Source organism: Pseudoliparis swirei, chromosome 20, assembly GCF_029220125.1.
Source record: "Pseudoliparis swirei isolate HS2019 ecotype Mariana Trench chromosome 20, NWPU_hadal_v1, whole genome shotgun sequence".
NCBI classification, from domain to species: domain Eukaryota; kingdom Metazoa; phylum Chordata; class Actinopteri; order Perciformes; family Liparidae; genus Pseudoliparis; species Pseudoliparis swirei.
In genome coordinates, this window is record NC_079407.1 from 7,711,537 (window position 1) to 7,738,575 (window position 27,039).

The window sequence follows — 27,039 nt, forward strand, 5'->3', positions numbered from 1 at the left end:
TTTAACCCAAGAAAACTAAACTATAACGCTCGGAAGTTGCTCATTAAAATCACATTTCCTCATGAAGCTCACATGAGCTTCCCCTGAAAACGAGCTCACAGCTCTGCCACAGTGGTGAGAGGGAGTGATTAGAGGCCCATCACATTGGTTTGTCATGGTCCTTGATTGACACCAGGCTGACCTCAGAGCCAACACTCATCACTGCAATGCACCATCTTTACTTCCTGTTCGATAATGTTTTTAAATACACTACACCAGGATATAAACTGGGATAGATTTAGATTATTTACGTTTAGTAAATGAATGGGTCTATAATCAATTTTGACCTGACATTGAAATGCACTATTTTTATAATGAATATGAAAATGTTTGGATGCTGACACCACATGCATCATGCGTCTACATGCATGTACATGTAGGTGTGTGTATTGTACACTCTAAATCTGTATTGTGAGCATCATGTGTGTCCTAGAAATAATGTCCACATCAGCGTGGGGTCAGGTCGGATTGACCGAGGTTAATCACTGTCCAAGCACTGTTCATCACTGGACAGAGACACAGATAGTGTTAGGCATCTCAAGTGGATTTCGAAATGTAGTGTGTTGGCTTTTGCTGACAAAGCTTGAGGGTAGAAAAAACTCACACACACACAGGTGCAAAAGTAGGACACAGTAGCTCCCTTACACTGAGTTATGAGTGTGTCATCACTGCTTGTGGGGCAGCTGTTGGGAAAACAAAAACAAAATAAAGATGATGATCAAAAAAAAGGTTGAAAAGAGCTTAAAATACATGCAACCAGAATAATGGATCAGAAAAATAGGGGCGCGTGCATTTTAAACCCACACAGTATTGTTTTTAGATGCCGCCAGTGGCTGGTGTAAGTCTGGTAGACCAGAGCCAGAAAACCCAGGCTATGTAGCTGTGGTCTATCACATCAGTTATGTGTTTCTTTTGCTATAATTCAATGGTCCAATACAAGAGAAATTCAAAAGACATGTGAGGGTTTGTGTATTGTATTTACAACACATGTTAAATGGCATTTTACTTCAGGCAATCCAGCTGCTGCAGTCAAAAGTTCACTTGCAGTAGAGCCTCAGGAAAATGGAAGGCAGTGTACATGATGAGTGACACATCCCCTTGTTTGAGAAGATGCAGGAGCTGTTGCAGAATACAAGCACGCTGGAGGACTTCTAGTATCAACACTCATCAGTCATGAGAAGCACAGGAGAGGTGCTGTGACAAACAATATTCTAATTTTCTGAGACAGTCCTGTAGAGTTTATCAAATGCTCTCTGAGCTCGACTTTTCTTTTCTGTGAGCTGCAGAGTGGCTTTAAAACTTCTAATAAACAAGGATTCTAATATTGATCGGTGCTGGAATTGAGCTTTCTTTATTGGGAAACGGCAATAAATGTGTGGTACGTCAAGTCATTTCAGAAAAACTAAGTACGTGTCCATGTGGATTCACGCTTTAGTGAATTTGTCTTGTTATGTTGGAAATATAGACTTTTAAGGCTCTTAAATGCTGCATCTGTCAGATGCGTTTCAGTCGTAACTAAATGATGTGCAATGTGTCGGGTGAAATTATGCCGAACTCCTATTCACACGCTTCGAATGAGATGTATACAATTGAGACAAGAATGTGTCAATGAAACTGGTGTCCATATTGGACAACCCGGACCACCCTCTCCACCACCTCCTACAGGGACAGAGACTTACTTTCCCCATCTCCTCACGCTCCGCGCAAGGACAGGAGATACAGAAGAGAACATTCGCGCGTGCTGTAGAGGGCTCACAACCAGTTCACCTCTTGCCAGATCTACCCCTTTTTATATTTTTATTTTTTTTTTTTTTTTTTTTTTGTGTGTGTTGTGGCTCTACAAAATCCAAATGGGGATTAATAAAGTATATATCTATCTATCTATCTATCTACACATAACTCATGCGATTTCTCAGGAAGTTTAACAAGTGTTCAGAGGATTTTACAAAATACGGGCCCCGAAAGGTTCTCGCCAGCCCCAAAATAACATGATTATAGTAAATATAGTAGAGATGCACCGATCAGGTTTTTTGTGCCGATCACGATCACTGAAATCAGTATCTGCCGATCACCGATAATACCGATCACCGATCACGGTGTCGATTGAAGCATTCTATTTATTGTGTAGCATTATTGCCTAGGACTATGAGGAAATACATATATAAAGCACCTCAAACATTAAAGAAATTACCGATTTCTTTAAACATTTAGGACTTTTACTTTGAAAAATGTCCTAATTGATACATTAAAATTTGATTGCTATTGTAGGGGATTTCAGATATGTATGGAACACATCTGCATTATTCATTTCCTGGAACTCTTGGGGAAATCTATATACAGGACTTTTTTTAACCCTTGTGTTGCCTTAGGGTCATTTTGACCCGAATCAATATTACACCCTCCCCCCGCTTTAGGATTAATTTGACCCCATTCAATGTTTAATGTCGGTGTTCTTTCGGTAGTCAACAAACAAACATAAAGTGCCTCACACTTAAACTTGGAAAACAATATTAATTCTAATAATTTTCTCGAGGTTTTAATTGCTGGCGTCAAATTGAACCCAAAGGGTAAAATATGTTAGTAAATATAAAGGTAACAGGAGGGCGAAACATTGAATCGGGTCAAAATGACCCATAGGCGGGGGGAGGGTGTAATATTGATTCGGGTCAAAATGACCCTAAGGCAACACAAGGGTTAAACATACAAAAGTCTGACTTATTTTTATAAACTCTTCCTTGGTACAGTAAAAATGTTTTAATGTTAGCATAATTTAAGCTAAATCTCAAACGATCTATAAAGATACAAAATCAGTTCATTGTTTACTTTTATATGTTAGTGTATGATTTGTCGACATCTTATTTTGAAAAACGGATGTTGTTTCACGTGGTTCTTTCCGCTAACTTTGCAAAACCGGATGTTGTCACTTAAATCCTTCCGCTAACTTTATCAAAACCCTCGCGCGCTCCCGATCGAATGTGTTTACCGTGAGCATCAGTCTCTAGGGGCAGACATGTGAGAGTCGGCTGAGTCGACCCAGAGATTCAACTCGGGGGACGGGGACGCCGCTCGGTGGTGAGGATCCCCTCGTGGACCTCTCACTCTGCGGCCCTCGCCGGGCGCATTGTCTCCGATGCGCCGCGATTGAAACGTCTCTGATAGATTTTCTCGCAGATGTTACGTCATCTGATCGGCCGTTTTGATCAGCCGTTTTGAGAACGCCGATCAAAACCGATAATGGGAATATCGGCCGATATGGATCGGCGCCGATCAGTATTGTTTCCATTAGTGTGTTTAAACAAAGCAAAGACCAACAAAAGCGTAAACAATCGTTGAGTATTGAAAAGGCATTAGGAGAAAAAGCCAACGTTTCCAAAGCTCAGACATTCAAACAAATGGTTTGACCCAAACTGTAAAGAAAGTAAGTGTGTGCTTGTGGCTCTGTTAGACTGAGTGCAATACTGATGGGAACATGATAACATGTCCCCTATAATAATGGCAACATGCCGACGCTCTGCTCAGCCAACATGTTGCTGTCTAGACGCCCAATGCAACGTAAAGCTGAGGCTGATGGGATTGTTATTAGTTGTGCAGGTATTTGGTCATAAACCAAAGTATTGTAAATGTTTACACACTCACATTTCATCCGGCAGCTTTGGTGCTTTGACAGTGATGGATGGAGGCCGACGAGTTGCACACACTCCTGGACAGAGACGCAGTCTGCAACCACAGCCCTTTTTCACTCGGCAGTTTTGTGCTCCTCGTTAGAGGAAAGAGGGTTTACACCAGCTCCAATTCCATGTGCCTGGGAGCCTGCTGTTCCCCTGAGAACGGGGATGGGGATGCAATCGATCTGGAAAGGGGCTGAGGAACGGATTTTCTCTTTGGTATGAAATTGATCTGGGGCTCTGTACGTCTTCACAATAAGTTGGGGAAGATTGGATGGGAGGGCATGGGGTGATATGAAGAGTTCATTTATGAAGGACTTGTGTCAGAAAACATGCCGTCTGAAGATCTCCATGGAAATATAGAGGATACCGTGAACAATAAACACAACATATTACAATATTCATATTACACTGCATGTCATCGGATTGTTTGATTTCAATGTTTGACATTTTAGCCTGGGAAAAGTTTGGTTTGAAGATGATGAAACAATGAGCTTCTGTGCTGTTAAAAAGAAATGAATGAGCAGTTTAAAACAATGGCCTATTCCCAGTTCTTTTAATAAAATATAATAAATTCCTCAACAGGGAGTTCTTGCCCTGGCCTCCATAATTCACTTCACCCCAAATTACTTTTATTGAGCGATTCCAAAGCCTTTTTTAGACTAGATCGATTGAGCTGGAGGAGCTCTTATTATAGGTTTAGTTGCATGGATGCATTTATTATCTCTTATTCATAGACGGTATACATCTGTTTCTTTTACCTGCAGTTCTTTCCCCTGTATTGATAACACCTGCTACAGTCTCGACTGATGCATCTTAAGCACTTTGCTGCTTCAAATATATTTGGAGACGGTTGAGTTTGGCTCGGTATCGAACTTCATCATTTCATGGCACTGACCACATAGTGTTCGGTAGCACCGTGCTCAAATGGTCCGAAAGTATTGAATGTCTGGCTAGTTAGAGATTACTTGATTTAAAATCACATTTTTGCCAATGTTAGCCGATTCATGTGTAGTGAACCAAATGTTATAATAATTTATCAAGTAGTTAAAGAGACATTTCATTCCATATGTCCACCTCAAAGAGATGGTGGTTCTAGACGAAGATTCAAGGGATCATTTCAACCAACTGACAAAAGCATAGTCTGTAAAAGGTATATATTCCTTTCTATGAAACACATATTGTCCTGGAAGTATTGTGTCCTAAAAAGTATTGTTACTGGGCTAATTGTATTGTGTCTGCACTTTTAAACAATACGCAGGACTGATGTCGGGCTCTGATGTTCTCGTGTCGACTCAACTCACCTAACGAACATGTGGCTCACATTGTTTGTGTGAAGAGCCAAAGAGTTCAGATATTTATTTCAATGTAGCAATATCTTCTCCAGTGAATTCCTTGGTCTTGGCTTTGCGCCTCCCACCTCCAGTTTATTGCCGATTTTGAGAGAAGAACCAGATTAAACATGATATTCCCGTGGCATCTACCACTTTATTCTCTCCTCGTAGTTGTTGTCGGTTCAGCCTTTTCCCTTGTCTCTAACAATAAACAGTATATTTATCAGTTGTGACAGTAAAAGTGTCTGATGACAATTAAGAGATCCACACAAACAAACCAAACCATCTGCAGACATAAACAATACTGTTTTGGGATTATTTTTTTTTTTTTGCATAGTTGGGTATGGCAGCTGTCTCTAATTTGGCCTCGGCTGCTGGTGATTGGCAATCAGTCAGCAGCCGAGGCCGCGCTCATAAAAGCTCCCAGTGGAGAGTGGAGCGGGAAGAGTGAGCAGAGGCACAGTGTTGCGGTCTGCTCGGTGTGTGTGCTGACAAATAAAAGATGTCATCAAACGAAATCTCTGTGTGTGCTGGGCGATCCTGATGTTGGTGGGGGAAACCGGGGAAGCGGCGTCAGTCACAGTGCAGTGGGTTGACTGATGATTCATCACCGAGCCCAAGGCAGCCAAGACACCTGCCACATTGTGCAGATAGGGCTGTGACAACGAATCAATCAAAATCGATTATTCAAATAGTAGGATCCCTAATCCGGGATGAAGGAAATTATCACCTTTTTTACAATTTTTTTAGCATTAACGGATAGAAAGCCCTCACCGACGCGAATGACTGAGTTAATGTTTTTGAAGAAAGGGTTGGAAATTAATGTTTTTTTTAATCGATAAATTAATCAACAGATTAATCGATTATTAAAATACTCGGTTGCAGCTCTATGTGCAGACACTTAAATTGTTAGTTCCTTCTGTCCGTACACTTGCACATTTGAATAAGCACGGCAGTGACGCCCCACGTGCCCCTCCGCTGTGCCCACACGCCGAGAGAGCACCCTGCAGCAAAATGCTCCATTTACCTCCGTTTGACGCCCCCTTGTCGAACGACTGGAACGCACACAACATAAACACCATTCTCTGTAAACATGCACATATGAAGGCAGACACTTGGAAGAACGGTAATCGAACACTAACACTCTTCTCAGCTCGGTGACGACTCAGAAAACTGCTTTCAGTCCTTTTCCTTTTCTTGATTACAATCTCTGTACACCTCCCCCATCGTGTCCGTTCAGCCACCTCTCGTTTGCTTTGATTTGCGTGTGTGTGTGTGACTTTTGCATAATGTTTGCATGTGTGCAGATACAGAAAACGATGTGAGGGCACTTGAAGATCACTAATTACATTCACCAATTACAGTGTACTGTACAGGCTGGCTGGCTGTCAATATAGAATGGATTTTAAAGTAAAGGGCCAAAATGTGGCTCCGTTTAAGCGGCAGTACTAAAAGACCTGGAGACAACCGATATTTGTTGACTGTCTATTCGTCCAGAAAAGAGAGGGAGAGAGTGAGAGAAGGACAAACAGACACATGGGGAAAGAAGAGGACAACATAATACCATACCGAGAATACTGTGCAGAGGGAATAAAAGGTAATTATGGAAAAGATTGGTTCAGAAGAACGGCAGAATACTTCAAAGGTGCACGTGAGTGAGTAGTTGAGTGAGACCGGTCGAGTGGGCACTACAGAGAGAGAGAAAGGGAGAGTGTGTGTGTTGCACGACGTGCCTCTCAGTTCCCTGAAGGTGTGCCATCGGCGAAGTAGCTCCCCTGCTGAGACGAACAAAAACGACAGGAAGAAAAAGAAGAGCGGAGCTTTCCGAATGAGAATACATATCGGAGAAGGAGAGAGAGGAGTGAAAGAGGGGGGGGAACTGTGGCACACAGGCTCATGACTGATACGCCTTAACATCGTCCGGAGAGGGTGAAGAAGAGCGAGGAGAGGAGGAGTGCTGATGGCAGAGGTGTGCTGGTGGACCTGAGAGTGACTCCCTCCCCTCATTTCCTCCTGTCCCCTCCTCCTCCTCCTCTTTCTCCTCCTCTCTCATGCTCTCTCTCCCTCTCTTCCCACAGGCAGACCAGGGAGAGCAGAGCGCCTGGGCTGCCTCTCCATCTCTCTCTTTCTCTCTTTCTCTCTGCCATCCCTCCGCACTCTCCCCAGCTCCTCCGTTTGTCATTCGGCAGTCAGAAACCCCCCCCCCCCCCCGAGCTCGGCGTCAGCGGCAGGAGCAGGGAAGACCGCGGGGAAATGAATCGGGGATCCCTCGAGAACTTAAGAGTCGTTTGTTCCTTTCCTGCTTTTGATGATTGACCCGTTCCGCCGCCTCTCTTCTTCAAGGGAAGACTTTAAATGGAAGACTTGACGTGACAGAAAGAAGCAGCAAAAGCTTCGGCGGGTTTATTTTGCCTCGCTGAACAAAGTGATGCAAATGGAGCGTTTTGGAAGTGAGTAACCGAAGACTTGATCCATCTCTGAGACAGACGAGCTGCGAAAGAAGCAGGAGATTCCCAACACCGTTTTGGGGTTAAAGGAAACGAGACGCTGAACCGTGACTCTTCCGGACTCCAGGCGTCCCCGGCGGTCTCCCTCTGCGCTCCGTCCGTCCCATCTGTACTTCTCCTCTGCGTCTCGGGGCTCCGCTCCCTCGACCGAAGCTCAGCCATGCAGGTGTCCATCGCCTGCACGGACCACAACCTGACGAGGGGCAACGGGGACCACAGCAAGCAGAGCGGCAGCAGCCCCAACGTGGTGAACCAAGACAGGGCCAAGTTCCGCACCGTGGCCATCATCGCGCGCAGCTTCGGCTCCTTCACCCCACGGCACATCTCCCTCAAGGAGTCCACGGGGAAACACACGGGCATGAAGTACAGGTGTGTGTGTGTGTGTGTGTGTCAGTCAGTTGTGTGCAGGCTTTGGTGTGTTTCTTGAAAAAAGCTGCTGTTTGTTAGGTGTACTTGTTTCCCCTCCTCCTCGTGTGTGTGTGTGTGTGTGCTGCCATGCTGCTCATGTTTCTCTCTGTATTTATTTTCTTGTCCACTCCATCCCAGCTGCTACATCTTCATTACTCTTTAATAATGCTGCTCAATATTTCATGAGAATTAAGTTGTCAACACAATTTGTACATCCGAATGCTACTTAATTCCTTTTGTACCTTTTTTTTACCCCCAGAGTTCAAAGTTTATTTAAAATCTGACAAAGAAGTACACACTACCTGGAAAGACACTTTGTTTTGACTGGGCAATAATTAATTATTGTTACGCCATGGAATTCTAATATTAATACTTTAATTAATTAAAGTATTAATATTAGAAGCAGAGACGTATCTTTATTTGTATCGTAACACTTATTTCAACAGACATTCACAGAAATTTGTGATGTGGTGCTTTTTAAGAATCGTCGCATGTAAATGAGAGAACTTTAAATCTTGTTCAAATATCTGATAACTCGCCGCCTCACTGAGAGCCGCAGAAGTCCACCGTTCTGCCTTGAAATCCTCTCTCGCGTGGCTTTTGTTGCCGTCCTGTTGCGGCATCTCATAAAGCCACTCTTGCCAGCACCGTCTGAAGCATCTTCTGCCGAGCCCGATATGTTTTTAGTGAGCTGCACATTTCAAAGACTTACCAGGAAGTCGTACAGAAGCTGCTCATTCACTTCTATATGTCACGAGCAAACCTGGCAGGTTGTACGAACACATGCCGTCTGCCACCTGGTGAGAGTTTACCGACGGTTCTCTGTCATCACGTCTCCTCCTCCACTTCTTTTTTAACTGGGTTTATTTAATAAGGGACAGTGCACATTGATACAAACATTTCAGTGAATGTGCCAGAGTTAGCCAAGAGGCTATTTTTCATATGTAGTCCCAATGATGCTGATGTGAAGAACAAACCTCAAAACATAAGATTACAAATACAATCTACAGACAAAGCAAATAAAATAAGGGAGAACAATGTCAAAATGGACAGATTAAAAACATGTCAGAGACGCGACGTAAAAGCATGCAGACTAAATGAAATATATAATTGCAAACGGGTGAACGACAAGAGAAGACACGCATGTCTCTCCTCACAGTTCACGTACACACTATCCTGTGTGTGTGTCTCTCTCTCTCAAATGTTAAACCTTCCTCCTTCTTTCGAAAAACGTTGCTTCCTTACAAATACTTAAATTCTATTGCTTTCAATTGCCGTGAATGGAACGGCGCTCTGCCGCTTCGCCCCCACACGCCTCGACACTACTTGTCCAAACTCCGTCTTCCTCCGCCTCGCTCCCTGGTTTGGTGAGACGGCTCTGCCGTGTGGGCGGAGCGTCTGAGTCGGATTTGACCTCAGCGGTGCTGCTGCTGCGCTGACTTGTGTGCTGGACACTATCACGGCCTCAGGCTGTGAATCTTACGGAGAGAAATATGGTGCCATTAGTTTCTTTTCAAGCTCTGCCGGTCACTGTGAAATTGTGTGTGTGTGTGTGTGTGTTGGTGTGTGTGCGTGTGTGTGGACGTGTTTTGTGTGTGGATAGTGACAGATTGCAGGCGGAAGATATTTTTAAGTACTCAGCACACTTGTATTTCATGGTGTCAACATTCTTTTGAAGGCATTTCATATAACTCAACACAGGGGTTGTTTTAGGACTAACGTGGAGCTGGTGCCACAAGAAAGTTCTGTAGACTGAATGAAGGATTGTCATGCTCTTCATATGGTAAAAACATTGACAAAATGATTAGTTTTTTCCATGATGACGGATAAATAAAACCTATGATAGATGTCTGTTGAGATCTCAGAGGCATAATTCTCTATTATCTCTCTTGGATTACTTCTGATTTAGGAATTATTTGTTAAAGTATTGGCTTCTCACCGTGCACACTGGTTCTCCTGTTGCAAGTGTGTTATGTGTTGTGCTATAAATGGAAATATAAGTATAAGTCTCGACTACTTCATTATTGAACACGGCAGCCCAGTGCACGGTGTAAGAAACTGAATATCAGCAGAATATAGCACGTAATATGTCTTTTGCAATGATTCATTTCAAACATATGCCTGAGTGGTAGTGCATACGTTTTTTATGTTGTGATGTTTTATCAAGTATTATAAATTTGATCTGCAACACCCGGCGAGGACATTCACTACCCTGTTCAAGGCTAATAGAAAACAGGACATTGTGGACTCGGTTGTAAGAATGGACTTGCATTACGCATTGTTTAGACGCTCAAGCAGTCTAGACAATGCGTAATGCAAGTGGGCCGTGATGCAGTTCTGTAGAGCTAGAGGAATCCCAAAAGGTCGTTTTCAAGGTCTGCTCTTCTATTGTTTTTCTTATAACGGACCACAGAACAATTCTAATAACGTGAAAACATGCTCGGAGCGTTTGAATGATCGGACGCATCGCTCTACCCGGATGGCATGCCGCTGTTGTTCGAATGGATTGATTTGAGTCTCAGCCCTTCTGGGAAGAATTGATCCAGCTTCATGAGGAGAACTGCCCATAACTGAGGATTCTCATGATGGAGTTTATTGACCGGTTTATTGACCGGTTCCGACACTGCCATGATAATACAGCAACTTTAGACGCGTGTCAGTCACAGACTATTAGGTGAAAGTTGTAGGTAATATCTAAAGGAGAGGACCATGAATTTAATATCCTGGGAAGACGAGCACTATGTGGTGAAGTTGGTGAGTGTTTCCGCCCCTGATCTCATGCCAACAGACTGTTAGTATCTGTAGCGGCTCGTCCAGACTGTTTGTATCTGTAGAGGCTCTTACAGACTGTATCTGTAGAGGCTCGTCCAGACTGTTTGTATCTGTAGAGGCTCTTACAGACTGTATCTGTAGAGGCTCGTCCAGACTGTTTGTATCTGTAGAGGCTCTTACAGACTGTATCTGTAGAGGCTCGTCCAGACTGTATCTGTAGAGGCTCTTACAGACTGTTTGTATCTGTAGAGGCTCTTACAGACTGTATCTGTAGAGGCTCTTACAGACTGTTTGTATCTGTAGAGGCTCGTCCAGACTGTATCTGTAGAGGCTCTTACAGACTGTTTGTATCTGTAGAGGCTCTTACAGACTGTATCTGTAGAGGCTCTTACAGACTGTATCTGTAGAGGCTCTTACAGACTGTTTGTATCTGTAGAGGCTCTTACAGACTGTATCTGTAGAGGCTCGTCCAGACTGTTTGAATCTGTAGAGGCTCTTACAGACTGTATCTGTAGAGGCTCGTCCAGACTGTTTGTATCTGTAGAGGCTCTTACAGACTGTATCTGTAGAGGCTCGTCCAGACTGTATCTGTAGAGGCTCTTACAGACTGTTTGTATCTGTAGAGGCTCTTACAGACTGTTTGTATCTGTAGAGGCTCTTCCAGACTGTTTGTATCTGTAGAGGCTCGTCCAGACTGTATCTGTAGAGGCTCTTACAGACTGTTTGTATCTGTAGAGGCTCTTACAGACTGTTTGTATCTGTAGAGGCTCTTACAGACTGTATCTGTAGAGGCTCGACCAGACTGTTTGTATCTGTAGAGGCTCGTCCAGACTGTATCTGTAGAGGCTCGTCCAGACTGTATCTGTAGAGGCTCTTCCAGACTGTATCTGTAGAGGCTCTTCCAGACTGTATCTGTAGAGGCTCTTCCAGACTGTATCTGTAGAGGCTCTTCCAGACTGTATCTGTAGAGGCTCTTCCAGACTGTATCTGTAGAGGCTCTTCCAGACTGTTAGTATCTGTAGAGGCTCTTGGGTCGAGGAGGAACACAGCAGAGGCCTGAATAAGATTTGGCTCACGTCATGTCACAGCTGAAATGTATGTTTGGATAGTTTGGCCGGATGTTGGCTGCCACTACGAGCGACTGTGTCAGGTCAATACCTTCTCATCTGAGGACCTTTACACACCAGAAATAAAAGAAGCCATTTGTTTCTAATTCTAATGCGAGACTAAAAAAGACATGTTTCTGCTTTTTCAGTTATCTGAAGGAGCAGATGCTCTAAAGTTGAGCAAATTAGTCAAATATCTTGATCACTATTTTACAAATGCTTTGATGGATAGTAGAGATGTATGTTGACAAAGCTGTAACCCGGTTGTATGGAGTGTTCAGGGTTTACTCTGTACTACTCATGACATTGTTTACTGCTATCCTACTAACGAGTAAACAAAGGGTTAGAGACGGATGGTCACTGAATGTGTGTTATTGTGTGTGCCAGGATTCTGTAGTGTTAAATCATTGCATTCATTTGCACTTATATGTTTTCAAACCATTGTTTTCTTCTACTTTCACACAGAAACAGAATATTACTTGGGGGGGAAAAAAAGCAATAGTATTTTGAAAACGAGGTTGATTAAAAAAAAAGGAAAGTGTAATTGATTTCTTTGACCTTGACAAAGCCAGAACCAGGTTTTAAATTCGTACTTTTCACAAAAGCCGTAGACATATTCACAGGTGATGCATTTCATATTATTGTATAATTTATTCGGCATGCCCAGTGTATAAAGACCTTTGAGAAAATAAGATAATACACTTAAATGTATCCACATGTCGGGCAGTGATGAGGAATGTTTCAGTATTCAGTACAGTTTAGATAATGTACAGAACATATACTATATGGATTATGTCCAGACTTTGAAGATGGCATTTCTCATGTTGATCCTACCAGAAGATGCACACTTTACTGGTCTGTCAGTTTGGTAATGGGATATAGAAAGTAATGCTTATGGTTCTTATGTAACATACAGTTGATGATGATAGTTTGAAGTTATATATATTTTTTATCTCTTTCATTTTCCAGACTCGGTGCAGAAATAGATTCAAATTGATCGGTTCATTTGAATTCCCTTTCTTGGAAAATGCATTAGAGTGTGGGCAGTGTTATCAAATGAACACACACACACACACACACACACACACACACACACACACACACACACTCCCCTCCATACACAGCTTCCTCTATAGGATGCCTCATCATATGCCAGAGCGGTCTTCAGCAGGCGGAGGAATGATGGTGGAAATTGCCTCTGACAATAGATGAGGACGGGATAGAGTTTCCACTCACAGTTCTATTGGAACAATAGGAGTGTGTGTGTGTGTGTGTGTGTGTGTGTGTGTGTGTGTGTGTGTGTGTGTGTGTGTGTGTGTGTGTGTGTGTGTGTGTGTGTGTGTGTGTGTGTGTGTGTGTTAATCACTCGCGCTCTATTGTCCCCTTCTTTTGGACAGATGGTACGGGATGAGATATAGTCTCTACGTCCTCCTCCGTCTCTCCGTTTCAGGAAGTGAACTCCGGGTTGTGCACACCATCTGGCGCCGCGTTGTCAGTGAAGGCGTGACAAGCGAGGACGGGTTTGCTTCTCGACAAACCTGTCCTAAAAGGAATAATATAGTTTGAGAACTGATATGTCAAACTGGCTGGTAGAAATGATTCTGAAGAACGTAAAAACATATATCGAGCACTTCTGTAACACAATCGTTTGTGGTGATCGTCCTTTTAGAGGCTCTCAACTTCAACCCTTTGCATCTATCCGACAGGACGGCGGAAACAAAAGGCTCATGGGCTATTTTCTGAACCCCTCAAGCCTCCTGCCGTCACTCCGATTGCACTGTGCGGGGAGCTTATTCGATTGATAACGATTTCCTTTACTTTCACCCGGTAAACAACATTTGCATCAGTCAGACGGGTGAAAGGAGATCCACAGGAAAGAGAGGAAGTGGATTTAGATGGCTCTCGTGAAAGTAGTCCGAACCCTCGCTGGAGTCGGACTACTGTCGGCAGTAGGCGCTCGTATAGAAAGTGCCCCCAGGGCACGAATATTGCAGATAATAAGGAAGAGCAGGGGGAGCTAGAGGTTGGTATAATTGATAGAGGGGATCATTAGGAGGCATGAGGCTGTGCTCAACTTAATAATGCATCTATTAATACATCGTTACTGAGCATGTGTGTCAGTACAACCCCCCTGTCAGAAATACTTGAGGCATTAAAACACGTTCTTTAGTTGCATACACGCCCTGGCCTCAAACAGGCTTCACTCGAAATTCGCCGTTTTGAAATCAAAATAGGTCATCCACGTGGATAGTGTAGATCCGAAGAGTTTTTATTTTGGGGTGGGGGGGTGGGGGGGGGGGGGTACATTGGACGGCTGGCGTTTATGAGATTGGAGTGAGACACGGAGAACATGCGATGTGGTGATCTTCGCAATAAAACATCTTTGATGGGACACATGGAAGGAACAGGCTCCTGGAACAGAGTCATGGAACAGGAACAGACTCATGGAACAGAATCATGGAACAGATTCAATGCTCAGCATTGGTTCATGAATGACTTTAACCATATTATATATAATGATAATGTACAGTTGTTATTACTATTATTAGGGCCTGATCACTGAATTATTCAGAGGATCTTTTTTCTTAAAATGTTTATTATTATTTAGATTTGCAGTCAGAACAATCAAAAGACCGTAGTTAGAAAAGCTTTGAGGTGTCATCAAACAATTGTGGATGTGGTGTGGAGACAAAAACAAAAAAAATCACCTCCACCCCCCCCCTTAACTCAACTCTTAAGTAACCAAAACAGACCACCATCTTGCTCAGGAAACATTTTACATTCATACCGACATGTTGACTTCATTCATAATCAACAACATGCCTAAAAAGGGGGGATAAATAATCACGAGAGTGAATTTGTCTCTTCCTCAGCAAAGGTTTTAACTGTTGTGAGGAAAAGAAAGATCGATATTTCCCCTGAGGTATGTGGGCGGAGACTAAAGCAATGTCGCTATTTAGATCAGTTCTACATCCTTACTCTATTATATTTTAACCTGCACAACAAAGAACTAAATAAATAACACAAGAACAACATCGTAGTCAACACCGTAGTCTTCTAAACACTTATACACATGTCATTTATGAACAATAATGTTAGCACAACAGACCATGACATCACTGCTCTAACCTGCTCAAGAGTGCATCACTCTACTCTCTAACCTGTTACACACACACTAGACGAAAGTCACACATTTCACAGATGCTTTTAAAACAATTACACTACAGTTCTGAAAGAGTATCCAAAGAGTCTGGATGGAACTCAGTGTTTGTGGAAGAAGTTTCAACACCAGGGATGCATTTTAAGAGTTTTTATTGTAACATTAACATTCCTGGTTGCTGCTACAGCCCAGCTGATGGCCATCATTCCGACGTCTCTTCAGACCTTCAGCCCACAGTTTGCCTCCAACAGTTTCTGTCGACCTCCGGTAATCAGACAACCAATCTAACGTCTCACAAATAAGATTGGTACTTACAGTCTCCATTCAGTGAGCTTAAAGCTCTCAAATAGTGTCTTGTTCTCATGTTCAGCTCTTCCTTGCTCTCAGCACTTCAAAGAGACCAAGATGCACGCCTTGAGAGATAACAGCGCTTACTGCTTCCTGTTTTAGACTTTTCAGAATAAGAGCCTTAACAGGAAATCGGCCACGATCTCGAGAGAAACGCACCTCTCCCTTAATAAAACCATCTCATTCATACCATCAACATCCTATAGTTATGATAACAATAAAACACCATAAATCAACCTTACAGTTACAAATATAATACAGTGATCATACTTACCTATGCTTTTATAATACATTAATCTGAATATTTCTCCTTAATATCACTATGTAAATTATCTTTCTATATGCATTATTATATATAAGACTTCCTTATTTACATGTGCAAGTGGACATAAAATCCACTACAACCTAACAGTTCCCATTCAAATGATATCTGTCTCAAAGATATTTGCCAAGATTGTGCTATGTATAATTACAACTCAAGTCTAAACAGTTCCGCACAGTCTACAGTCCTCTGAACAAAACATAGTATTCCTTCTTCTGTATGTTTTGTATTTAGACCTACCAGCTTTCAAGTGGCTCTGTTCTGATCACCTTTTCACATGTTGACAGAATATGCAGACTGAGAATCTTGTGTGTACATGTTTGGGTACAGTATGCTTTAATAATGTGCAGATTAGAGTGTGGCTGTTTGGGTGGCGAGTTATCCGAGAGGTGGTCTCACACACAATATTTTCCTTCATGGCGGCTAATACTGCCGCTGTGTTTTTAGTTTTTTCAATAGAGAGAGAAAAGCGAGGCAGCCAGTGTGGGAGTTGGGAGGCATCTAACGGCTTGCAGCAGTCAAGGCCAGAGCCGTGTGACTCTGAAACACACAGAGCAGCGGAAACACAGCAAAAGCCAAATATAAAGAAAATCAGTTGGAAGTTGGCGGTAAGAAATAAAACAGAGCCTGGTACATCTGAAAAAATGTGTTTAGTGCAAATATGTGGAGGGAAAAAGGTAATGAAAGAAAAACCATTCCACGTGACATTTCAACATGTGTTGAAATAAAGAAAACGCACGAATGCTTTGTGAATATTGGAACACTCGCAAACGAAAAAGGTGGTTGTCGATCAGCTACTGCAAGAGATTAGCAACCGCTGTTAAAGTGTGCGTGTGTTTGTGTGTATGTGTGTGTGATATTCTTATCGCACCTTCATTTGACAGACATTTTATGTGAAAGACCTCCACCTTTTAGTTGTAATTTTATTATCAAGTATTTTTTTTTAGCATTGTGTGAACATACTCGCACAGTTCGCATTTGTTATAGAAAGATGACAGCTGTTTATTTTCACGTAGCTTTTTAAGAACAATAACAATAAAAGCGGATAGCATGTGAGATGATAATATTTAAGGGAAGAAATTCTTGCTCAAATTCTTGCTCAGCGGCCCTAACCATCACATTATTGCTGCTTGTTGCTATGGTAATCATGTCCTTGGTTTGTCATGCCATCATTCAATTTAGAGGCGCGGGCACACACATAAAAAAAATACTTTAATCCTTTGGGGCTCAACTAAAACTGAACTAAAGAGTGACAGGAATGATGGGATTTAAAAGATGTCATGAATGCATGAACAGTGATTTAGGGTCAAAGAGTAGACGGTCATTGTTTTTTTATTGTCATGATTTAGGTTGTAAGTAAATAAGAATCTAGAAAATAAGCGTCATTTTAAGAAGGCAAACCTATCATCATATACCTGCCACCTACCTTTTTACATCCTGTGGCTCACAAACATCAGGGCTGTGGGGACTTTGAGAGATTTGACGTGGGTTAAACTGTGTTGATGCCGAAGGAGAAACTCCCACAGGTGTTCCCTCGGAGGTTAAGAGAAGAGTGTCGAATCTATGAATGATTTGCACGTTAAATCCCGACAGGGGACTTTTATATTGTCCACTACACAACTGGAGGCAGAATAACAAACAGTGGTCGTCTGTGGTTGTCAGTTTGTCTGTGAACAGTTGCCGTGTCCTTGGGCGTCCGGAAAGACACCGATAGAAATTTGAATTATAGTGATGGGTCTGCAGCTGAAAATGGTTTGAACCTTTTCATCTGGTATGTGGCATCAATTCATAATGATGACTAATACCTCTGTGTGCATAGCTGAATTAAATATTTTGTTTGGTCGGTGGCAGCTGAAGTTACCGTGAGAATAAAGATAAAACAATAACACTGTCTGTCATTTTGTAGTTGTTGGCGTTACCGCTCCTCTGATCAGAAACAGGTTTATTGCCAAAGAATGAATGTTTTCACAAACAAACGAGGAATTTTTTTTGGTGGAAGGTGCAACATTTGGACATGACAAACAACAATCAACGCAAGGAGGGAGGAGGAGGGAACTCCCAAATAACCCTGGGGTGACAGAAAAGGGAAGTGAACAGGACCTGGAGGAAGGCAGAGCAGCCGATAACCCTCTCCTGCAGGGTGCCAGACGGTGATGGAGGAGCAGATGATGGACAGATGGCCAGTAGAACTGTACCATCATCTTCCCTGCAATGAATTTGACAGCTGCCTCAGGAAGAACATCCTCTGCTGGGCCTTCTTGGAGATGGAGCCGATGAGCTCCCACGATCCTGGGAGATGATGGAGCCCAGGGAGGAGGACTCACGGGGAGTCTCACAGGATGAGAGTGGCGGGTGGGGCTGCATTCCTCCTGAAATCCACAACCATCTCCACTGTCTTCAGGCGTTGAGCTCCAGGTTGTTCTGGCTGCACAGGTCACCAGGTGGTCAGTCTCCCACCTGTGGCGGTCTCGTCCCGCCAGAGATGAGTCAAATGAGGGTGGTGTCGGGAGAAAGCAGAGGGAGAGAAACAGCCTTGGGGGAACCCCGGGTGGTGGTCCCTGAGCCTGAGACGTGTCCAGCCTCACGTGCTGCTTCCTGTCGGTCAGGAAGTCTGTGATCCACCTGCAGGTGGAGTCGGGCACGTGCAGCTGGGAGAGCACGGCTTTCTCTGACGTTAGAGTTGAGGATGATGGAGTCGTCCTCATTTAAATGCTCTCGGTGCTTTCTTCACTCACTTTTAATTCAAAGAAAGTGCGAGGATCGCTCATCAGGTTGGGTCCATGGCGTGGCAGCTGAGTGACTCAAACGGAGTGCGGAGCCAGCAAATGAAATTGAGCATCATTAAATGTGTTGCTAATGTGTCTCCCTCTTGAGCTGCCCAACAGGATGGAAGAAAGGGAGCAAAACAAAGAGAAATGGGCATTGTTCAGACAAATTAGAGTAAATTAGGGATTTTACTCTGTTTCAAAGTGCTTACCACAATCTTGATGAAAGAGCAGTCCTCTTTCCTCAGAAAGAAACTTTCCCTCCCAGATGTCTTCTGAAGTTGGTGATTAAGCCTTCAACACACTTTTAAGATATAATATTACTTTATTCAACCTTGGGGGGGAAATTTCTTGAAGCAACAGTAATCATGTCTACATATATAAAACTAGAACGGGCACTCGATAGATAGATAGATAGATAGATAGATATATACTTTATTAATCCCCAAGGGGAAATTTGTCGTGACAGTAGCAGCAACACACAAGAGTAAAAACAAAACACAAAATGTAAGAAACAGGGATGAAAGATATAGAAGTATACAAGTAAAATAAAAGTAAAATACAAAACAAAATATATATGTAAATATACAACATACATGCATACACAACACACAACAACACTGACAAATCAAATACACAAAATATTAAATATAGACAGAGTGCAAAAAGCAAAGTGTGTGTATGAGTGCAGAGCTAATGAAATGCAATGTGTGTGTATGTGTGTAGTGCAAACAAATGAGATGTGTGAAGTGCAGATCAACACTATGATCTGGCAAGAGGTGATCTGTTATAGAGCCTCATAGCCGTCGGCAGGAATGTTCTCCTGTATCTGTACTTGTGGCAGCGGAGCGTGAGGAGACGTCTGGAGAAAGTCCTCCTCTGTCCCTGTAGGAGGTGGTGGAGAGGGTGGTCCGGGTTGTCCAATATGGACACAAGTTTCTTCAACGTCCTCCTCTCCACCACCTGTTCCAGGTGCTCCAGCTGGCAGCCGATGATGGAGCCAGCCTTCCTAACCAGTTTGTTGAGACGGCTGGTGTCACCAGCTCCGATGCTGCTCCCCCAGCAGACAATGGCAAAGTGCAGTACACTGGCGACAACCGACTGGTAGAATAACTCCAGCATCTTGCTGCACACGTTGAAGGATCGAAGCTTTCTCAGGAAAAAGAGTCGACTCATCCCCTTCTTGTACACAGCGTTGATGTTGGCCTTCCAGTTCAGTCGGCTGTCGATGGAGACGCCCAGGTACTTGTACTCCTCCACCATGTCCACGTCCACTCCCAGGACACTCAGAGGTGTAGGAGCTGTCGCCTTCCTCCTGAAGTCCACCACCATCTCTCTGGTCTTGGCCACGTTCAGCCGCAGGTGATTCTCCCCGGCCCACTTTACAAAGTCGCTCACCACTGCCCTGTACTCCTCCTCCCGTCCATCCCTAATACACCCGACCACTGCAGAATCATCAGAGTACTTCTGCAGATGGCATGACTCCGTGTTGTACTGGAAGTCACTGGTGTACAGGGTGAAGAGGAAGGGAGACAGAACAGTTCCCTGTGGGGCTCCAACATCACTGACCACCGTTCCAGACAGCACACGCCCCATTCTGACAAACTGTGGTCTGCCTGTGAGGTAGTCAGTGATCCAGGAGATGGTGGACGCGTCGACACCGACCACCCGCAGCTTCTCACTCAGCAGCAGCGGCTGGATGGTGTTAAATGCACTGGAGAAGTCAAAGAAAGTGACTCTCACAGAGACACCGGTTCCATCCAGGTGCGACTGAGCTCGTTGCAGCAGGTAGATGATGGCGTCGTCCACTCCCACATGAGGCTGGTAAGCAAATTGCAGAGGGTCCAGCGACGATTTCACCTGCGGCCGGAGGTGGGCCAAGACCAGCCTCTCCAGCACCTTCATCACATGGGAGGTGAGGGCGACCGGTCGGTCGTCGTTGAGGCCAGATGGTGTTGACGTCTTTGGGACGGGGACCAGGCACGACGTCTTCCACAGCACCGGGACCTCCCCCTGCCTCAGGCTGAGGTTGAAGAGGCGCTGCAGGACACCAGACAGCTGGGTGGCGCAGGTCTTTAGGACCCTGGGGCTGATGCCATCAGGACCTTCAGCTCTGCGCTGGAGTAGTTTCTCCAGCTGTCTTCTCACCTGGTCAGTCGTCACAGAGAGAGGGGAGGGTGGAGGAGCCCATTGTTATTGAGGGCTCGGTGGATGTGCAGCTCAGCAGGGGGACAGAGGGGAGGTGTTTGGGAGGTGTGATGTGTGGAGGAGACGGGAGGGCTGTGAACTGAACCTATTGAAAAACAGTTCAGCTCGTTGGCCCTCTCCAGGAGCCCCTGGCTGTCTCCCTCCCACCTTGAAGCCAGTTATCTGCTTCATGCCAGACCACACCTCCTTTGTGTTGTTCAGCTGGAGTTTGGCCTCCAGCTTCCTCCTGTAGGAGTCCTTGCCCTCCCTGAGCTGCACCTTAAGGTTGCGCTGGGCTCTCCTCAGCTCATCCCTGTCTCCAGACCTGAAAGCAGCTTTCTTCATGTTAAGAAGCGCCTTCAGGTCCCTGGTGATCCAGGGCTTGTTGTTGGGGAAGCAGCGCACAGTCCGTGATGGGATGGTGGTGTGTTCACAGAACTTGATGTATTCCGTGATGCAGTCGGTCATACTGTTGATGTCCTCCCCGTGCGGTCCACACAACACATCCCAGTCCGTTGACTCGAAGCAGTCCTGTAGAGCGTCGTTAGCCTCCAGAGACCACCTCCTCACAGTCCTGGTGGTCACCGGCAGCCTCTTCACCAGAGGAACATACCTGGGTGTCAGCCGGACCAGGTCATGATCAGACCTGCCGAGGGGGGGAAGGGCAGTGGCACTGTATGCGTCCTTAGTATTAGCATACAGCAAGTCCAGAGTTTTATTGTTCCTTGTTGGGCAGTCTATATATTGATGGAAGGTTGGCAGAGCTTTATCCAATGTGGTGTGGTTAAAGTCACCAGTGATAGCCATGAATGCTCCAGGCTGATGATTCAGCAGAGCAGACACAGTGGAGTGGATGGTGTCCACAGCTTCCTCAGCGTCAGCTGATGGCGGCACGTACACGACAACCACAATGGCGGACGTGAACTCTCTCGGCAAATAGTACGGGCGCATCCCCACGGCCAACAGTTCAATGTTCGGGCTACAGAAGCGCTCCTTCACGCACACATGGTCCGGATGGCACCACCGTTCATTCACATAAACAGCGATCCCGCCCCCCCTCTTCTTACCGCTCTGTGTAGCGTCTCTGTCAGCCCGAACAGTCCTGAAGCCGGGCAAAGACGCGCTGTGATCCGGATAGTCCGCGTGTAGCCACGTCTCAGTGAAGCACAAGAGACTGCTCTCACGGAAGATCCTCTCAGACATTACCAGCGCGCCGAGCTCATCCGTCTTATTCGCCAAAGACCTCACGTTCCCCGTTATGATCGACGGTACCGAGGGTTTGTATCTCCTCGTTTTAGCCCTCCGCTTGACACCCGATCTGCAGCCGCGAGCCCTTCTCCGTAGCTCCAGAGGGATCACAGGTCTGTCTCCAGGCAGAAGCTTCGGCCTGCACAGCGCGATCAGCTGAGCACGCGAGTAAACGACGGTCCTCGTCATTGTTTTGCTGTGGCTCTCCGATACTCACGACAAAGTGAACAAAAGCCACAGTAGAAGTATCGAAAAAAGTAGTTATGGTCCAGTGTCCGACCGTAACTAAGACAAACGTGAAAGAAAAAGAAAAAGAGAGGAAAAGTGCAAAAAAAGACAATAAAATAAAAGCAAGACGCTACTACTGAAACAAGCAGCCGTTGGCACAGCGCATTTCACAAGATTGGGCATTGAATTATGAACATTTTGGCAGATGGAGGTAGAGAGGAGGAGTGGGCGGGGCATCAGCAGGGCCATGGCATCAGACCCAGCCAGATACAAAAGACTGAGAAAATGGTATCTACACATCCCAGACCTCAGCTTTAAGAAGATCACACATCAAACTGAGCAATAAGATGTACATATTCAAAACATGAAATGGTAAACTATGCACATCATATTTTGTTTGAATACCGCATCGGAGAACCAGTCTTCGCGAGAGAAATGTGTGCTCACATTACGAAACATAAGTAGGCACAGAGTGAACTGAATCTGAGAGCGCTGAACGGCTGCTGCTCGAGGCATCAGCAGCGCCTTCTGGCTGGTCGGGTTGTCTGTCCAAGAAAAGGAAGAAGCTTGAACCTGCATGGTGATCCACACCTTTCTTCTTGGAAAGTGACGGTTTAAAATGAAATATTTAGTGTGTGCGCACTGCAATTAACACGTTAGATCTGTATAGTGCGGGGGAGGAGGGCTGTGTTTGGGTGTTTCCATATGAAGGTCATGTAATGGACTTTCGTCTCCATGGAGATGTGAGCGCAAACGCTGCAGTCGTGTAAGTTTGTCTGATGTGTTTGTTAGATTTGATTCGATGGAGGTTTTGTGGTTTCATTTTTGTTTTTGGTTCGCGAAGACTGGTTCTCCGATGCGGTATTCAAATAAAATATGATGTGCATAGTTTACTATTTCATGTTTTGAATATGTACATCTTATTGCTCAGTTTGATGTGTGATCTTCTTAAAGCTGAGGTCTGGGATGTGTAGATACCATTTTCTCAGTCTTTTGTATCTGTTACACACACCACACACACACACACACACACACACACACTGTACTAATCCTCATATAGTGCTTGGGAAGCCGTGTTAACACGTCCAGCTTCCTTGTAAAGTACCTGTCGGTTAAAGGGAGTGGGTCTTCAAATGTCCATTATAGCTCCTCATCGAAGAGGAAAATGGGGATCTTCTTATTGATTATTATTAGGGATTCGCATGCAGTTGAGTTTCATCTGCCGTTTAGTAAAGAGCACTTAACCGTGAGTGTCAATGTAGAAACTAAATCTTGGCAATGGTTATAGACGTGACAAGACAGACTGATAAGAACACTGCTATGTTGGATGTAATTTAATTATATTCAGTTTATTTTATGATATGATATATACCTTTATTCGTCCCACAGTGGGGACATTTCAAAAATCACAGCAGCGGTGCACATCAGAGCATTAATAAAAATAATTATAAAACACAAAACTAAATACTAAAAAACTAAAAACTAAATACTAATACTAAATATACAGGGGGAAAACAAAGTAAAGTGCTGAGTAAAGTGTTGAGTTTGCCAGGATCTCCAGCGATCTACTGCAGTTTGTTGTGCAGCCTGACAGCAGCAGGAAGGAAGGACTTGTGGTTCCTCTCGACACCGGGGGTGAATCAGCCGGTGGCTGAAGGAGCTGTGCAGAGCTGCGAGAGTGTTATATAGCCCAATATCAGAAATTACGAATTTGCCTCAGAGGGCTTTACAATCTGTACACTTACCCCTGTCCCAGGATCTCACATCGGATCAGGAAATACTCCCAGAAATTAGAAAAACCTTTCACGGGGAAAAAAAGGGAAGAAACCTTCATGAGAGCAACAGAGGAGGATCCCTCTCCAGGATGGACAGATGCAATAGATGTGATGTGTACAGAAGGAATCATTACAGAGTTACAACACATTCTATGAGTATGACAGAGTGTATGAATAGTTGGTAGTAGTCATGGACCACGATCCAGACCTCCATGATCCATCAGGCAGATGGAGGTAGAGAAGAGGAGTGGGCGGTGCATCAGCAGGGCCATGGCATCAGACCCAACCATGTCCAATGGACCCTATGAGACGTGAAGTCACAAGGACTCCGGAAGGAAGCAAAGTTAGTAATGTGTGATGGAGAGATGAAAATGCATCCATAAGTAGAGAGAGGAGAGGAGAGAGGGGCTCAGTGCATCCTAAACGTCCCCCAGCAGCCTATAAGCCTATAGCAGCATCTCTAGGGGCTGGACCAGGTGAACCTGATTCAGCCCTCACTATAAGCTCTGTCAAAGAGGAAAGTAGTCCCGCATTTAGTGAGCGCAGCTCTCTAGTGGAGCAATATGGTACTACAAGCTCCTTAAAATATGATGGAGCATCACCAATCGGGGCTTTGTAGGTTAGGAGAAGGATTTTAAATGTGATTCTTGATTTTACAGGGAGCCAGTGCAGAGAGAAATAACTCCATAAACTCATTACTGTAGTACAGATTTAATCCGCCTTGGCTTCACTTTTCTACTGCATTCAGCTTACCTTTGCCAACACTTCACTCCGTATTGTCGGGGTTTACTAGCTGTCACTTGTGGCGCTGTCTCCATTATTTACCACTATTTTGGAACAGCAAATACATTTTGAAAATTAATGTTATAATTGCCTTTTACTATTTTGAAAACTGCAGAGTCTTTAAAACAGGGATTGATATTATTATTGCCTATAAGACATTAAACAAATTAAAAGATTGCTTTTTTATTACAGAGGGACTTCTGTCTCCTTGGGTTAGGGTTAGTACATTATAATATATATAATACCTATATTTCTGACCATGAACCATGTTCACTAACTGCCTTTTATTAACCCTTAAAGACTGCTGCAGGTGAAGTCCAGCACAAGGGGACAAGTTGAAATAATGAACTTCAGCCATGAGATTTGAATAAACGGCGCAATGAAAAGTCAGCTCCAATGTGTAAATTTCTCAGTGCAGACAAAGCTGTTGACATGCTACATTTGATACATGACGACAATGTGCAACATACTTAGAATACTACTCCATTTAGGAGACATTAGCCTTATTCTGGAAAATAACTCTGACAAAGGTAACAAGTCCCTCTCGTATTAAAGACTTCACATGAATGACTGTCATCTGTTTCGTTAAAGTGATAAATAAATAGAATATAGTCAGGAACGTGAAAATAGCGAAGCCGCGGACCACCGTCGTGTGCCTCCCGGGGGCCAGAGCGGGCGACGTGGAGTCTTGTTTGAAGCTGCTGGCTAAGGACAAGCGGAGATACAGTCAGATTGTAATACACGCCGGTGGTAATGACGCCCGAGCCCGTCGGTCGGAAGTCACTAAAATTAATGTGGAATCGGTGTGTGCTTATGCCAAGACGTTGTCGGACACCGTAATTTTCTCTGGCCCTCTCCCAAATTTGCAGACAGACGAATTGTTTAGCCGAATGTCGTCTTTCAACCGCTGGCTGTCGAGGTGGTGCCCAGCGAATAATGTGGGCTACGTAGACAACTGGAAGACTTTCTGGGGAAAACCTGATCTGATGAGGAGAGACGGCATTCATCCCACGTTGGATGGAGCGCGTCTCATTTCTGCGAATATGACCAAGTTGATCACCGGACTTAATCCATGACAACCCAGGGTTCAGATCAGGAACCGGGAGCAGAGTTGTAGTTTAACACCCTTCTCTGCTCTTCCATTCGAGCAGTTACCCACCCATGACTTTAGAGTAGAGACTGTGTCTGTCCCACGGCCACTTCAATTAAATAAATCAAAAGTAAGCAGAAGAGGAGTCGTACACAATAACCTTATACAAGTTAACACCATTATTTCAGCAGTGCAACAAAATAGGTCTATTAAATGTGGTCTCCTAAATATTCGATCTCTGTCATCTAAAGCTGTGTTACTAAATGATTTAATATCAGATAATCACATTGATTTATGTTGCCTAACTGAAACCTGGCTGAGCCATGAAGAATATGTCTGCCTGAATGAATCGACTCCTCCAAGTCATATTAATACTCACATTCCTCGAGGCACCGGTCGAGGAGGTGGAGTAGCAGCCATCTTTGAATCGAGCCTATTAATTAATCCTCAACCAAAATTACACTACACCTCATTTGAAAGCCTTGTTCTTAGTCTTTCACATCCAACCTGGAAAACACTACAGCCAATTCGATTTGTGATTCTGTACCGCCACCAGGTCCATATTCAGAGTTTATATCTGAATTCTCAGAATTTATATCAAGTTTGGTTCTTAAAACTGATAAAGTTATTATTGTTGGAGATTTTAATATCCATGTGGATGTTGATAATGATTGCCTTAGTGCTGCATTCATCTCCTTGTTGGACTCGATTGGCTTCTGTCAGAGAGTACAGAAACCCACTCACAGCTTTGGCCACACGCTTGATCTTGTTCTTACTTATGGCGTTGACATTGAGCATTTGAACGTCTTCCCACAGAATCCTCTTCTGTCAGACCACAACCTCATAACTTTTGAATTTATACTACCGGAGTGTACTCCGTTAGTCAAAAGTTTCTACACCAGATGTCTAACTGACAGTGCTGTAGCTAAATTTAAAGCGATTCCTTCTGTATTTGATTCGATACCACGTCTCAATATAACAGAGGACTCCTGGTCTAACTTTAGTCCGTCCCAGATTGATCATCTTGTTGACAGTGCCACAGGCTCTCTGAGAATGACACTGGACTCGATAGCCCTCTGAAGAAGAAGACAGTGAGGAAGAGGAGGTTTGCTCCTGGTATAACCCTCAGACCCGCAAACTGAAGCAAGCGTCACGAAGCTTGAACGCATATGGCGTTCAACTAATCTCGAAGAATCCCGCTTAGTTTGGCGAGATAGTCTTAAAACATATAAGAAGGCCCTCCGTAATGCCAGAGCAGCCTATTACTCATCAGTAATAGAAAAATAAAAACAACCCCAGGTT

General features: G+C 44.2%; 1 protein-coding gene across 5 annotated transcripts in view; it reads left to right on the forward strand.

The window, feature by feature from the left end:
- Window positions 1-27,039, forward strand: part of kcnab1a (potassium voltage-gated channel subfamily A regulatory beta subunit 1a) — a 108,058-nt gene that overhangs the window by 24,747 nt on the left and 56,272 nt on the right. The window contains exon 1 of one of the 5 annotated variants that reach the window (XM_056440701.1): window positions 7,321-7,914. The exons of the other annotated variants lie outside the window; for them this stretch is intronic. Coding sequence (XP_056296676.1) covers window positions 7,706-7,914 — 209 coding nt within the window. The 5' untranslated portion in view covers window positions 7,321-7,705. Of the gene's footprint in view, window positions 1-7,320; window positions 7,915-27,039 lie in introns of those variants that run through there. 5 annotated transcript variants of the gene reach the window in all.